We start from the raw sequence: 14,163 nt of genomic DNA, 5'->3' as shown, positions 1-14,163 counted from the left end.
ATGTAGCGGCCAGCATGAAGTGCCACATTCGCTAACTGATGTTGCATTTAAATATTTTCCACTCACACCTGTTTTCAAGTCGTCAACTGCATCAGCTAGCATTTTGGATTTATATATTTGTAAATATGACTCGGAAGGGGTCAGTGCCTCATGGACCGCGCCGCACTTGACTGATTTTAACAAACAGACTCACCGTCACGACACCAATGGTTGCTGGTTCGAGTCTCGGCTCTACCGTGTTTCTATGTGTCGGAGGTTTATCTGGGCTCCTCATCGCCAACCTCGCTGTTAACGCAGCGTCTTGAAAAAGCCCAGAAGAAGAGTGAGCCGCGCTCGAAAGTCGGCAGCAAAGACCTGAAAGAGGACGCACGAAACCGAGCGAGAATGAAGAGTGGGTGTGCGCGTGGAAGTGAAGAAGTCGTCCTCATTACGAAAGCAAAGACACTGGACTTTAAGAAATGTACTGTCGTGGCGCACAAGGCCTAAAACAGGCGATACGCGCCACTGTAAATGTGTATAAATAATAATAATATGCAGAATGCAGAATGCAGAATGTGCCACAACCAAAATGAAACTGTAGCACATCTCATGTCCGGCTGTGGTGCACTTGCAGCTACCGAATACACATGGAGACACAATAGGATTGGTCACTACATTCATCTTGAATTATGCAAACATTTTAACATCACCACTTCGACAAAAAATTGGTACGATTACAGCCCAGCACCAGTGACAGAAAACGAACAAGTAAAAATTCTGTGGGATGTACCAGTTATAACTGACCGCGAAATCAGGAGCAACCGCCCGGATATAATCGTCAAACTAAAAAAGAAAAGAGAATGCTTATTCATTGAACTGGCTGTCCCAGCTGATCACAACCTACTGCAAAAAGAATCAGAAAAATACTCCAAATACGCAGACCTCAAAATGGAATGTGAGAAAATGTGGCGATGCAAAATAAACATTGTACCGATAGTCATTGGTGCTACAGGGGTCGTGAGCAAAAAACTCATGAGACATATCCAACAAATTCCGGGTAACGTTCGATTCGACATGATCCAAAAGATCACATTATTGGGCACTGTGCACATTCTTCGGAAGGCTTTGAATGCACCACTGGACTAAAATTACGTTTGTGAATCACAGCATAATTTCTGTAATTTCGATTCTTCATCCTCAATCATCTCTACCTCTGCTCTGTAACCCTTGCCAATTCTTCATCTGCTGCAATTCTGTAATCTGACTTCTCCGTGTATTGCATAGGAATAACAATTTGAATGTATTACTGAAATTTTAAAAATTTACTCCAATCTCGCCATTTTCCTTTGGGGGCAGGTTGCTCCCCGGATTATGTGTGTATCTACCAGTGTTACTGTGAATAAAGAATATAATAATAACAAACAGACTATGTATCTTTGCTATACTGCACAGCAATCAAGGCTTTCCAACATAGGTCGGAGCATTTGCGGACGAGAAAGTTGCGTGTATTTTCTGTATCATAACATAATCATCGTCTTTCGTCACAGTTATTCGGGATTTCAATGACACGGTATCAAGACTGGAAACTGCGCAACAGACGCGTGAGTCAAACTTTGTTTGTATGGGCTCTATACACCGTGCAAATTATTAAATATTGTGAATGCTCTCATTAAGACATTTTATTTATGTGAGCAGTTAGATATACGTGTTATTCTTATTAAACTTATTTCTATTGGGTGGTTGCTGGCGTGTCGGAAGAATTCAAAACTTTGCAAATATGATGTTTTATAATAAATATACCATAACGTTACTTAACCATGTATAGCATGGGAATCCTAACCTAGGGGCCGCGAGTCCAATGGGACCGTTTGCCTATTGTCTGAGCTGACGGACACGACAATTAAATTGCAATAATGACTATTACAAGAATGCAAATCAAGCGGATGCTATCGACGGCTCATTTCTGAAAATTTTGTTTCATTTTTCACAACAAAAATATAAACGAGGATGGCGAGCCTGGTATCAGATCAGCTCAAGAATCATTTTAAAGCGACACTACTATAACTCAAAGTAGGTGTCCGCCACCTCTATTACGATTGAAGTGTCGGGAGCTTAAAGATTAATAGCACGGTAATTTTTCCTTGAAGGAAAAATACCTATATACGTTGCAATTGTCTATTTTGACGGGGGTTGACGAGTTCGTAATTGTATAATTTAGGGTTACCTACGGCCTTCTTTACGAGGATTTGGCCTCCGTTTTCAGATTTTTGAAAATGTAAATCGTGAGTTGAAGGAAAGTGATGACCCGAATTTTTCAGCCGAAATAGCGAAATCGACTTATTTCAGTTTTGATCAATTAGCTTCTCTGATTTGCAAAAAGGGTCCTCATTTCCAAAATACGGTATTCCTAGCATAATTTCTATTACTGGATACATATTCGTCAACTTCCAAATAATCGGGAGTAGGTTTGGACAAAGGTGCTGATAAAGTGAGAGGCTGGGTCGCGGAACATTTTCAAATCGAAATTCACGGTCGCGACCGTAACAAGGCTAGGAACCCATAGTTTATCAGTGTTTATTACTTTCGATACGCAAGGTAAGGCTATATAAGTGCTGAGAGTATTTCTGTTAATTACAGAAATCATGAAGTTGGGCATTGCGTTGGCGACGCTCAGAACGGATTATGAAGCTTGTGAGTAATATATTTACAATGGAATGTGGAGTGTGGAATGTGGTAGAAAGCGACAGAGGGAAAAATCAACTATTTTAATGTGGCACACCATGCCAGCATCACTATTTCGCACGTATCTATGTATACCAGTGGTTCTCAACCTGTGGTATATACCATTAGTAGTACACGACGTCATATGAGTTGGTCGCCAAGTACAATTAGAGTTTTATAAATCGTTAACGTTATTTTTTCAAATGTTAAAAATGTCTTCATCGAGCGCACAGAAAAATAAGGTATGTGTCATGCTACACGGTTGCACCCCGCCTCGATCAGCTTGTGTACATGAAACAATTGCAATCATCACTTTAATTGTGCATTGTTAGTGTCTGTTATTAATAATCAGATGCGAATTAGCTTTTGGACATTAATTTTAAAATTTGCAGGCCGACTTATATGGTATTTAACCATATAGATTTCGAGTAAGGTTGAGTTTATTCGGTAATGTTGTGCTACGGAACGAAATCATAGAACCTTATGGTGGTACTCACTCAGAACAAGGTTGGGAGCCGCTCTTGTATACGAATAATTATGATCCAGAAATATATCTATAAAATTCAATATTATGCTGTTCAGCTGAAATCGGTTTACGCAACAAGATTCTGGAGCTGGAATTGAGCGACGAACAGCGTAAGATGCGTCCATTTTCTAAATTGTATCCAGCAAATATTTGTCTGATGTTGTTTCGTGAATTTGTAAGAGACAGTAGCATCGAGGTCTATGTCTTGTTTCCTCGCGTCACGTCTTTTAATTATCTCGCACAGCAGCATTACAAAATACATAGGTCACTTTCAAATCACACAATTCACCAGCAAGTCAGGCAGCTACATGTCTAACGGAATTCTGCTCACCAACAGTGTTGAAAGAGGAAAATCATTAAAACATAATTTTCTTACAATCGAAGCCCATCTCGGTCCAATATACGTATTGGCCCGTCAAATAAGGTCAACACTTTAGCTATCGCACTATTTTGATAGCACTGTTGTCTTATATCCATTCGTTTTATCGACGGATAATGCCACTACAACAACATCTGGATTCTGTCGCCCGCACCATAATTATGCAACGGTACTGATGGAGCGTTACACTGCTCGCTGCTGCATCATTACGGACAGTACGGACTTTTTTATGACACTGCGTACGCGGATGAAATGGCGAGGAGGAGCATAAATAAATCTTCAACTCTTACGTGGAAAATCTGGAGTCGACTTCGGGCGGACTTGAACACGCAAAAAATACCGAGACGTAGATATTTACAAAAATGAAAACGCCAATGAAAAGCTGTAATATTCAGGTTACATAAAGCATATATATACACAAAAATAGAATTCAAATATACGAGATCGCACTGCTTTATCAAATCTTACTCAATACTTTCCGGCCTCCAGAGAAACCGGTACCCCGATTTCATGATACTAGCCTAATGAACCAAATTCCAACGTCCGCGTTTACGATTTTCTTGTATTCCTTACAGCGCATACTAAAATCGCCTGGCTAACGGCTTCGACTAAAACCAAGGGCGCATTGGAATATACCATTTTATATCGCTGTTAGAGTCACTGTTTTTGTGGCTGTATTCAACTTCTGCGTATATCATCGTACTTTTCCGATTTCGTTGCTTGCTAATAACGGTGTTGCTAGAAGATAATCTCTATGTTTCATAATATGATGCCAGTATTCAAGTGAAAAACAAGGCCATGGATTTCGAGGCAACATTATGGATTCATTTTACTGGTGTGGCCCGCGGGCCAGCTGAGGTTTTGAATCCGACCCGCGACGCCAGTTGAGTTTAACTCCCCTGCACTACGCTATCTGGTCCATGCACACCATATCACTTCACGCTTCGGTGGCATATCGAACAAATTTGTGTTACCGCGACTATACTATACTTATTTCGTAATGGAAATGCTATTTCGTTAACCCTATTGCTGATTTATTGTGAATATCGGTTTATCTGCAAGTAGGCCTATGTGTGATATCTGAAATATCGTTTACTGTTCAAAATTAAGATATCGGCCCGACTCTTATAATGATATCTCTTCATTCTCCCATAAATTATGACATACTTTTATCACTGTATTTCATGAATTTATTATAATCGCAACGTATTTCGAACTTTTAGAAAAAGAAAACTTCAGCTTCATCGTCACGGAATTGCAGCGGACCATGAACATTTGTGAGTTAACGACGCTGATAGATCGATTGCGGCAAAAACCACTTTCTTTTCTTTCCGTATATAATTCAATTTCAAAAGTATGTGTTTTTCGTTTAGCAAATAAGGAATTGAATACCGAAATACGAAAGCAAGAACAATCCCATAGAGAACGTGAGCAGTATATGTTTTACAATGTTGTATACTATTATATAACTCAATACCGTCTTTTTCGTTCCGGCATAGTATTATTTATTCAAGGAATCTTTACTTCAGAATCGCATCTGTTCAATCGTACCGTGACAGCTATGAAACGTGACAACGAAGTCGGTGAGTTTTGAAATATCAGTAATAAAATCTGTCCCGCACATCTTTCAGTCAATCTGAAATTTATATCATTTTCTTAGTATTCAACGATTTCAAAGAGAAGATTCGAACCCTGAAAAGCAGCGATGAACAACGTAAGCACAATATGTACTTTCTTTTGTCATGCAATATATACCTCGTTATACTGATAATTGAAACTATGTCTGTCTGTCCCTATGAATCGAGGATAAAGGTATTAATTTGCAAATATCGATTTATATAGCAGTGCCTGCCTATTTAATTCTCCATCAGTTTGCGAAACTTGAATAATTGCCTTACCTATTGTACATTGTATTTCTTGACCGCATGAAAAATATGACAGCCGATTAATTATAGATTACTGTCATTTATAATTCATAAATCATATTTCACCCAATAGCTGCCTCTGTAGAAATATCGGTCCCCCGTTTCGTATACGTCGACCATCTGTGTTTCCCTTTGTTTGCGAGTATTGTAGCTTTTAACGATAGCTTGCACTGATTCGGTGTTCGTTCTGTATTGTGTCTGTATTTTCAAATGCGACGTCAGTTGAGGAGCATACTTTGATTATTGCCGGGCTCTTAGGCCTTGTTCCATTTCTCTTCGTGTCCTCATTTCGAGTCGATTTCGGGTCGACCGGTTTCTCTGTTGTTGGTTTGCTTAAATCCGTTGTTTCGGCAGCCCTTCTCCCTCCAATATGGGGTTAGGTGGGGTTTTCGTCCGACTTCTTATTTACTGTGTCATTGTTGGCTATTTCAGCCTTTTTAGGCTCAGTCGCATGTCCGAGTATCCCTCGTCAAATTATAGACTTGCATTCTTCTGCGCCATGTCCCAGTCGTCTGCACGCGGCAGTGTTGGTATCAAGTCACTACCTTCGAGTCCTGAGTCCTCTCGAGTCATAGCACATTGTGACTTGAGTCAAGTCAAGTCACTCGGTTTTTGGAGGTGACTCGAGTCAAGTCGAGTCAAGTCAAGTCAAGTCACGAGTCAAGTCACAACTCATGATTCAAGTCCAGTTGCTTTCAGAAGTACGAGCCATCATTGCGTCGTTTTATTTTGATAGCTGTTAAAAAATCGTCATTTATTTTGAATTGAGAGACAAATATACGGTAAAAAAACAGGAAAAAGGCGTCGCATCGCTCACGCATACGTAGAATGGCTAAACTAAGTATAAGTAACTGTATGGCCTCAGTCTATAGTTATCAGTCAAAATAGAGAATATAATATGAAACCTCAAAAACTAATTGAGATGAGCACACCTACACATTCGTGAGATACAATTTGAGCCAGCACCGATGGTTGGCGAGTAACATTACCTTATAAACTATATTAAAATTCGATTTATATCACACAAGAGGCTTGGTAGGATTGAGTACCGACCGCAATGAGCCGTCTATAAAACAGGGATAAATAATTTGCCATTATAGATTACTTTAGTAATTGTTTATGACAACCCAAGCTCTAAGCTCCGATCGTTTCGTTTGCGGTTTGATAGAACTATGGGGGCTCAGTAAAATGCACAATCATTGATTGATTGTTCGCTCTCACAGGTCACACCAGCATTTCGCGCATATATATATGCAATATCTGCCACTTGTATCGACACCATTACTTGATGACATGAAATTGACTCGTAAATTTTGCTCCGAGTCACTAGTCAATCCACATTTCTGAAACGTCGAGTCAAGTCAAGACAAGTCATTTTCGCAAGGTGACTCGAGTCAAGTCAAGTCATACGAAAAAGGGGACTCGCGTCGTCCCAACACAGGCACGCGGTGCATGCTCATTTTTCCTGTGGACAGTCAGTGATAATAGGTCCCGTCTGCTTGTAGTTGTAACATCGTTTCTGATAAGCGTCGTCAGCTGTTCTGATACAGCACCCATACCCATCAATTTTATATGGTAGGGCAATTTCTTTTTCTGAATTCTGCCATCTAGAAGTTACTGAATCAATTGCACCATTTAGTGTGTTTTTTTCTGAAGACTCTTGTCTGGTTGATAACCGTTCCGAATGCATATCCATTCTATTGTTCTACTTATATCGTCCCATTTAGAGTCGTATGGTATTCCTTTAACAATGAGATGTGTCGCTGGACGTGGTAGGAGTTCGAAAGTTATATTGCGAAATTTTGCTTGATTGGGGTTTTGTCTCATCTTTCCATTGGTTTCTATCTTCATATTCAAAATCCATATTCCGCTCTGTAGCGCATATAATCCTGCAATGTGTTTATAGCATTTCCTGTGATAGTGTTGCATTGTATTTCTTCTGTTGTTGTATCAGCGTCAAGGTCTGCGTCTCCCTTTACGAAGAGAGTATGTCGTCTGGTATGGTTGAGAATCGGTGATTCCTGATTGTTTTTTTTTTCTGTTGTATTTTCTGATCTTTTCGTTATTGCTCTTTCCATATGATACCTGTGTAGCATTTCTTTCTGTACCGCTATCGTCAGCGTTGAAGGTCTCAATGGCTGTGGCCATTGTTAACCGGTTAATCCCTGAATTGTAACGTCGAAAATCAAGCTATTCGGTATATCCAATATCAAGTATATCCAGTATATCCAGTAAAAACTCGCCCTTTCCCGTTTTAAACGGGGTTAAAAGTTGGTTATCTTCCTCGCCGTCGGAAAACACGTCATCGCGGTTGGAGGTCTCTTTATTAACCTGAGCCGCGTGGGTATAGTAAGAGATTATCATCATTACTACGATAATTCCCTCACCAATTTATTTTGAATATTTCAATAACTACAGTTCACTTTCTACGACAGGTAAATTTTTCTTTGTCATTTGTAGTTTGTAGTTTAAAGTATATATCTCAGTATTTTTTTATTTTACAATGATGAATATATTTGTTCTCTCTTCACTAATAATACTAAATTTCAGAATTTCGATTGCTCAAAGACACTGTGTCTACTATTGAAGGGGATTTTGGAACATGTAAGTCACCATCAAGTCATCATATGAAATTATCGATATCAATTCTTGCGCTGAATATAATGATTATTGATATGCTATCTGGCAATATATAATAAAATCATTTATATTTTAGCTATCAATGATTTGAACGCCCGGATTCGAGAGGTGCAGATGAGCGATGAACAAAGTAAGACGTGAATAATTCGATTCTTTGTTATTAAACGCATTTTCTAACAGCTTTTCCGCCAATTTATCATGATTCAAAATATTTTCTCATTTCTAGAACAGGAAAACCTAACTCGCATCATGGTCAAGTTGGCATTGCTAAATGATACGGTAACGGGGCTTCAAGAAGAATATCGAATATGTGAGTAATCGCTACGATTTTTCCGTTTGTTCTACATAAATAACAACAATGACATACGGTGAGAGGTATGATATCATATATGATATGTTACCATGTCCTAATCCTTGACTCACCGCTCAAGCTCGATGCGGAACAATCAAAGTTCATGAATTTTGCAGTTGGCAAAAAATCTGACATGATAGAGAATTTCTGAGCACAGGATCGATTTCAGTAACCTTAAATTAGCCTGAATCAAGCAATAAAATTTTCGGCGCAATTCTTTTACGAAATTTGTAGACCAGTGTTATTGATCGAGAGTGTCTTGTATGGTACATGCGTCTTTTGCGTTTTGTACAGTCACTGGCACGGCGTCATGGTAGTGAAATTACCGTTGTTTCAAAAATTTATAGAGACTCATAAACCTATTTCCTTTTACTTTATTCATTAAATTACCATATTGCATTCCTGTTCTAGTTAACCAGAAATTGACGAATGAAACCAGAATCAGGAAGGAAGTCGATGGAACACGTGAGTTTTAAGAGCTTTGGCGACATCGATACTCCGGAACATAGATTCAGTCAGTCCCTTTCAATACACTGGTAGGACTATCGCAGTGGCATACATTAAAATGTAATATCCTGGGAAGGATAGGTGCAACATTCATTCCGTATTTTTAATGTGCATTCGAGTAGGTGTCAGATATTTATCCAAATTTTGAGCTAGACGAAAGCAAAGTGGTCCCACGCGACACACATCGTCCTTCCCTCGTTCAATTGCCCTTGGCATATACTAAGAAGCTAAACTTATGCGTTGATTTTCTTCGCGCAGTAAGTCGAATTGTTGAATTTTCAGAGAATCAAAGATGGGAAGAGGTTAAATCCGACATAAACGACCTGAATGAAACGATCCATTCGCGTAAGATATTTGACTATAAACATATTAGGTCACACATTTAGATATTAATTGGAGATTGTTTCCTAAATTTTACTGTCAACCCCAATAAATTGTTAAGTGGCCTAAAATAACGATGTATAACAATTTCTGCTCACTTCCAGCCGGTAGAAGCGAAGTTATTTGGATTGATGGTGGGTAATTCCAGAAATATTGATGGAAGACTCAAATAACTTCGCTTGTACGGGTTGGAAACGCGTCAAATTTGTTATGCAGAGTTTTTGCAGACAACTTAAAAATTTCATATGTTCGACAGTAAAATTTGGAAAAAAGATTTGAATTGTTTTTATTAAATATAAAAATTTCAATTGGCTCTGCCGCGGCTTCTGCTGGTTGGAATTGAGCCGAACTTGGTGTTCAGCGTTTTTTTCGTTAACCTAACAATTTAATCAGTGATTCCCGGAATCCGGGAAAGAGGTTATTTTGGAACCGTACTGCACGGTGTATACAGCACGGAGAGATTTCTAATTGCGAGCTAATTTGTTACGACCCAGACGGGAATTGGTGGTTGTTATCGACAATATCTTGTGCGTGACAGAAGGAGTGTTGCAGGACTATCCGCCTGAATGAAAGTCATCGGATAAAATTGCCCAGGTTTGGGCCCCCACTCTCCATCATATTTTAGGGACGGTAGTAAAAGCACCGGGTAAGGGTTCGAAGCTCAGTCGGTCTTTTCGGATTAAAACTTTAGTAATGGAAAGCTTGAATAGCGCCCGAGAACCACTCGACTAAATAATATCATCATAATTGGATGTGATCGGGATCAAATCAAGGTTGTTATAACAACCATAAGGTACTGGCTCATACCATCTGATTCGAGCCCAGGGTACACATCCAGTATTCACATCTGCGACTGGGAATATGGGGATACCTCTGCGACTGGCAATACGTTAGTTGTATTGGGTTTTGTTTTATTGCTTTCTATGATTACATGCTAAATCAACCGAGATAGCGGTAGAGATCTTTGCTCTCATTGAATTTAGTACTTCACTCAGTTATTACCTTTGACATCAATGTATTCCAAACGAAGTAACGTTCATGTGAGGTTACCGGTCACAACACGAAACAGTAACATCCTCCATGATACGATGAAGAAGTATTCAGACGATTTAATTTTGTAGCTCTAAAATACAAATGTAACAGTCTGAACAAAAAGCTTCAAATCATCTTTAATGCACAAAAGGCTCTCACTCTTGAAAGTGACAGAGTGGCTGTTTCTTCGATTTCGACAAGCTATTCGCTGTGGTATAAAATACCTAGTTCGAAACATTTTGTGGAAAATAACCCGAGCTAGCGTGACGGGAGTATTTTAACGGGAATTGGCGATCTAAAATTACGCGCAATTTATTTTACATGGATTATAATAAACCACTACCTACGTGAGAACATGTTGCAAACATCGTCGGCATGATTTTCGAGGGTAGCGCGACGAAAAAAATTCGAGATTTGCTAGATTGTGTCTAATGATAATTTGCAATGAGAACTCGAGGATATAGCCTATAGAACTGTTGTTGTACTATATAATCATATGTACCCACCAGACATGGGGTAATCGCGATTAGTAATCGTAATCGATTACGACGATTACAGCATTTTCAAGTAATCGTAATCTCAATCGATTACATTCGAAAAAAATCCGAAGTAATCGTAATCGTAATCGACTACTTCCCATATCTAATCGATTTATCTATGAAAGAACGATTACTTTTTATTTGTACAAGGACTATGACATAAACTGAACATTTGTGAACAAGGAAGAGATATTATACAAGGTTCGTGATAGCACAAGCGTCTGATTTTCAAACGCCACTGCTCATTATTACGTCAGAAGCCGCAGTTAGCTTTGCGCGTCATTGCGTAAGAAGTATCCACAGTAAATAGATATTCGATGTAGGCCTACGTATACGTCGTACACTAGTGTGATTGTAATAACACCTGCCGTGCTTTATATGAGGTTATCCAACGTTACACACGCTACTACCTTGCAGCAGTATAATTTGTCTCCGCTCTGCCTAGTTTAAAATAGTACCTTATGTGTTGATGTTTGGTTATGCTTAGTTAAACGCAGTTTGACCGTTGGTGCTTGGCGAGCATTAGGCCTATCTAGTACGTACGGACACTGGACAAAGATTTGATATTTTGTACTCGTCAAATAAAACATTGGGGTTTCCACAACGAAGCAGTAAAATCAACAGCTGATGATATATATATATATCATAACCGAGCCATTTTTTCCGTTTCTCGTAACTGCAGCTTGTAGTTTGTTTGTTTTATTACATCATTGGCGCTTATCGCTATTATAGTCATTTGCACCCAGTACATGGAATTCATAAACGTCAGATGTCTCTTTGCTTTTTGCTCTGCTTTTTGCTCTTTAGCTGCCATCTTTCAAGAGTTCGGCTCTCTCTTCGTCTGAGCTTTTCAAGGCGCTGTATTACAGCGGGATCGGCGATGAGGAGCCCAGATAAACCTCCGACACATAGAAACATGGCAGAGCCGAGACTCGAACCACCAACCATTGGTGTCGTGGCTGCAGTGATTAACCAACTGCGCCACTCGCTTCCCCTGCAGCTTGTAGTATTAAGTTGATTAAGTTAAAGGCAGAATTTTATGTTCGCTTCTCCTTATTCTCATATGACTCTACTTGAAACGGGCGCCAATCGTTATTTCACAATTATTTACTCAAAATTGGGATCTACCGCCATGGCCATGTGCTTATACATCATGTTAGCGTGGGATGTGGCTGGATTCGGGACCAAAACAGCAATTCGTCCCCCAGTCCAAACGTTGCATGGTCTTTGGCCCCATAGGGTGGCAATCTCAAGTTGATAAGTCAATAATATTAGTAATTGCATTATATTACTCTTCGTTTTTAATCCTCTCTCAGCCCCCGATGGTCAGATCTACCTGTAGAGTTTGTTTATTTGTTTAAGGTAATCATGGTGTTTGTCGACTAACGGTTCTATACACCAGGCCGATTTTCTACATTTTTGATTCCGTATCTGCCAACTTGTAGCACGGCCCACTTCTAGGCTTTTTGTAAGACACCGCTCATGCGGATGAGGCGGCGAGAAGGAGCCTAGATAAACCTCCAACACTTTGGTAGGAACCATTGGTGTTGCAGCCATGGATTATACCACTGCGCTATCTCGCCACACAATTACCTAGCAGTAGAGCTGGGGGAACGTAATTCATATTTCATATTATCTTGTTATAATTACTTTAGTGTATGTTGTTAATTCGTGACCTCCGATTTGTTATATAATCAAAAGATATTGTATTGGCTCAAACATAGCAGACTAAAAGAAAAACTTTCGTGAGACGCACAAACAAATTGTCATGTCTTATATCATGACTGCATGTCTAGCAACTCAAGTTGTAAATTACTAGGGTAAGTGGCCACATTAACTACAATAGGACTTGAAAACAATTTCATCATAAGCAAAAAAGCATTCATTCCGTCAATGCGGCCGTTGAACTTAACAATCAAGTCAATTGGTTTGATGGTCAGATAGCCTTGTAAAACGTGTTGTAACACCACTTGCTCTTTATTAAGTCCGATGTTAAGCAAACTTAAATCTAAGTGCCCATCCAAACGCATTTGAGTGTGAGCATACTTTCTGACGTGAGTTGAGTAACGAAATCGTTGCTGAGTAGAGAATCGTTACTCGACAGCAAAGGAATTGGTCTCCACCCTTAATTATAAACTCCAGTTTCCAAGCCAAGCAAGTGTAATTTATAATATCAATTTTTTTGTGTGTTATAGATTGATTTTTTATTATTTTTGTTGGATTTTCCAACGTCAATGGGAGCTGCGAGTAGGCTGGCTGGGAGCGCTGGTTGGAAATCACTAATCTAGAGAGGATTTCAAGTTACTTAGATCTCTCGAAAATACTCTATAACTATTTTGGTTTACGAAATACTTTTTGAGTCCCCTTCGAGCTCGCTCTCCACCCTTTTGGGAACTTTGGGGTGCGGCAGTTATGGCCCTGGCAAGAATGCAAATCGATGGGCGCGATAAATTGACCTCCTTAAAAATGGGCAATAGTTACATTATGACGTAACAAGCAAATGACGCATCTTTTTTAAAGGGAGTTTGTTATCTCATTAGGCCTTTTCAGCGCAATCCATATATTGTCTTCCAGCATAGCTTATAAAATGTAAAATAAATGTAATCGTGAGTAATCGTGATTACTTTTCCAATGTAATCGTAATCGTAATCGACTACCTCCTGATTTTGCTGTAATCGTAATCGTAATCGTGATCGCGTCATTCGGAAGTAATCGTAATCGTAATCGATTACATTCATGAAGTAATCACCCCATGTCTGGTACCCACTGCACCCTTTACTGCAACGCTATTTTTCTTTGGCGCCCCCATTCCGCCCTCTGACCGCAGCTTCCCTATATCGCCCCCTGAGCCTTTCAGCCCTCTTCAAAATTCAAATCGTCCTTGCTGACGAAGCTATCGACGAGGTTAAGAAACAATGGTTTACAGCGTATCATCCACAGCTCATCATAGCTTAATTTTGCCTTTAGAAAACAGCACTTTCAGCATCAGAGTGACCAGACTTGAAACAGCGGATGAAAATCGTGAGTCACAAAATATGACTTCTTTGATAATTTTGGGATCATCCTTGATCGGTGGATCATCCCCGAATTATCATCAAAAAAACTTGAATAACTCCGCTTCTACAGCTTGGAATTGAGTCAAATTTGTTTTCCATCGTTTTTGAAGACAACGCAACAATTTC

General features: G+C 39.4%; 1 protein-coding gene and 1 long non-coding RNA gene across 2 annotated transcripts in view; both read left to right on the top strand.

Annotated features, from left to right (window-relative positions):
* LOC145436527 (uncharacterized) overlaps positions 1-14,163 on the top strand; it is a 162,715-nt gene that overhangs the window by 15,327 nt on the left and 133,225 nt on the right. The window contains exons 7-13 of the mRNA XM_080313890.1: positions 1,527-1,580; positions 2,617-2,670; positions 3,283-3,336; positions 4,829-4,882; positions 4,979-5,032; positions 5,135-5,188; positions 5,266-5,319. Of these exons, the coding sequence (XP_080170016.1) occupies positions 1,527-1,580; positions 2,617-2,670; positions 3,283-3,336; positions 4,829-4,882; positions 4,979-5,032; positions 5,135-5,188; positions 5,266-5,319 (378 nt within the window). The remainder of the gene's footprint in view (positions 1-1,526; positions 1,581-2,616; positions 2,671-3,282; positions 3,337-4,828; positions 4,883-4,978; positions 5,033-5,134; positions 5,189-5,265; positions 5,320-14,163) is intronic.
* Positions 8,733-14,002, top strand: LOC145436147 (uncharacterized). Its single transcript, XR_013914192.1, has 3 exons — positions 8,733-8,987; positions 9,312-9,374; positions 13,949-14,002. It is a non-coding gene; the product is annotated as an uncharacterized LOC145436147 (long non-coding RNA).

This window comes from Botryllus schlosseri, chromosome 3, assembly GCF_051294905.1.
Source record: "Botryllus schlosseri isolate E-star chromosome 3, Bs_hap1, whole genome shotgun sequence".
In the NCBI taxonomy this organism is placed as follows: Eukaryota; Metazoa; Chordata; class Ascidiacea; order Stolidobranchia; family Styelidae; genus Botryllus; species Botryllus schlosseri.
Note: the sequence above shows the minus strand (reverse complement) of the source record. Positions and strands in the feature narration are given on the sequence as shown.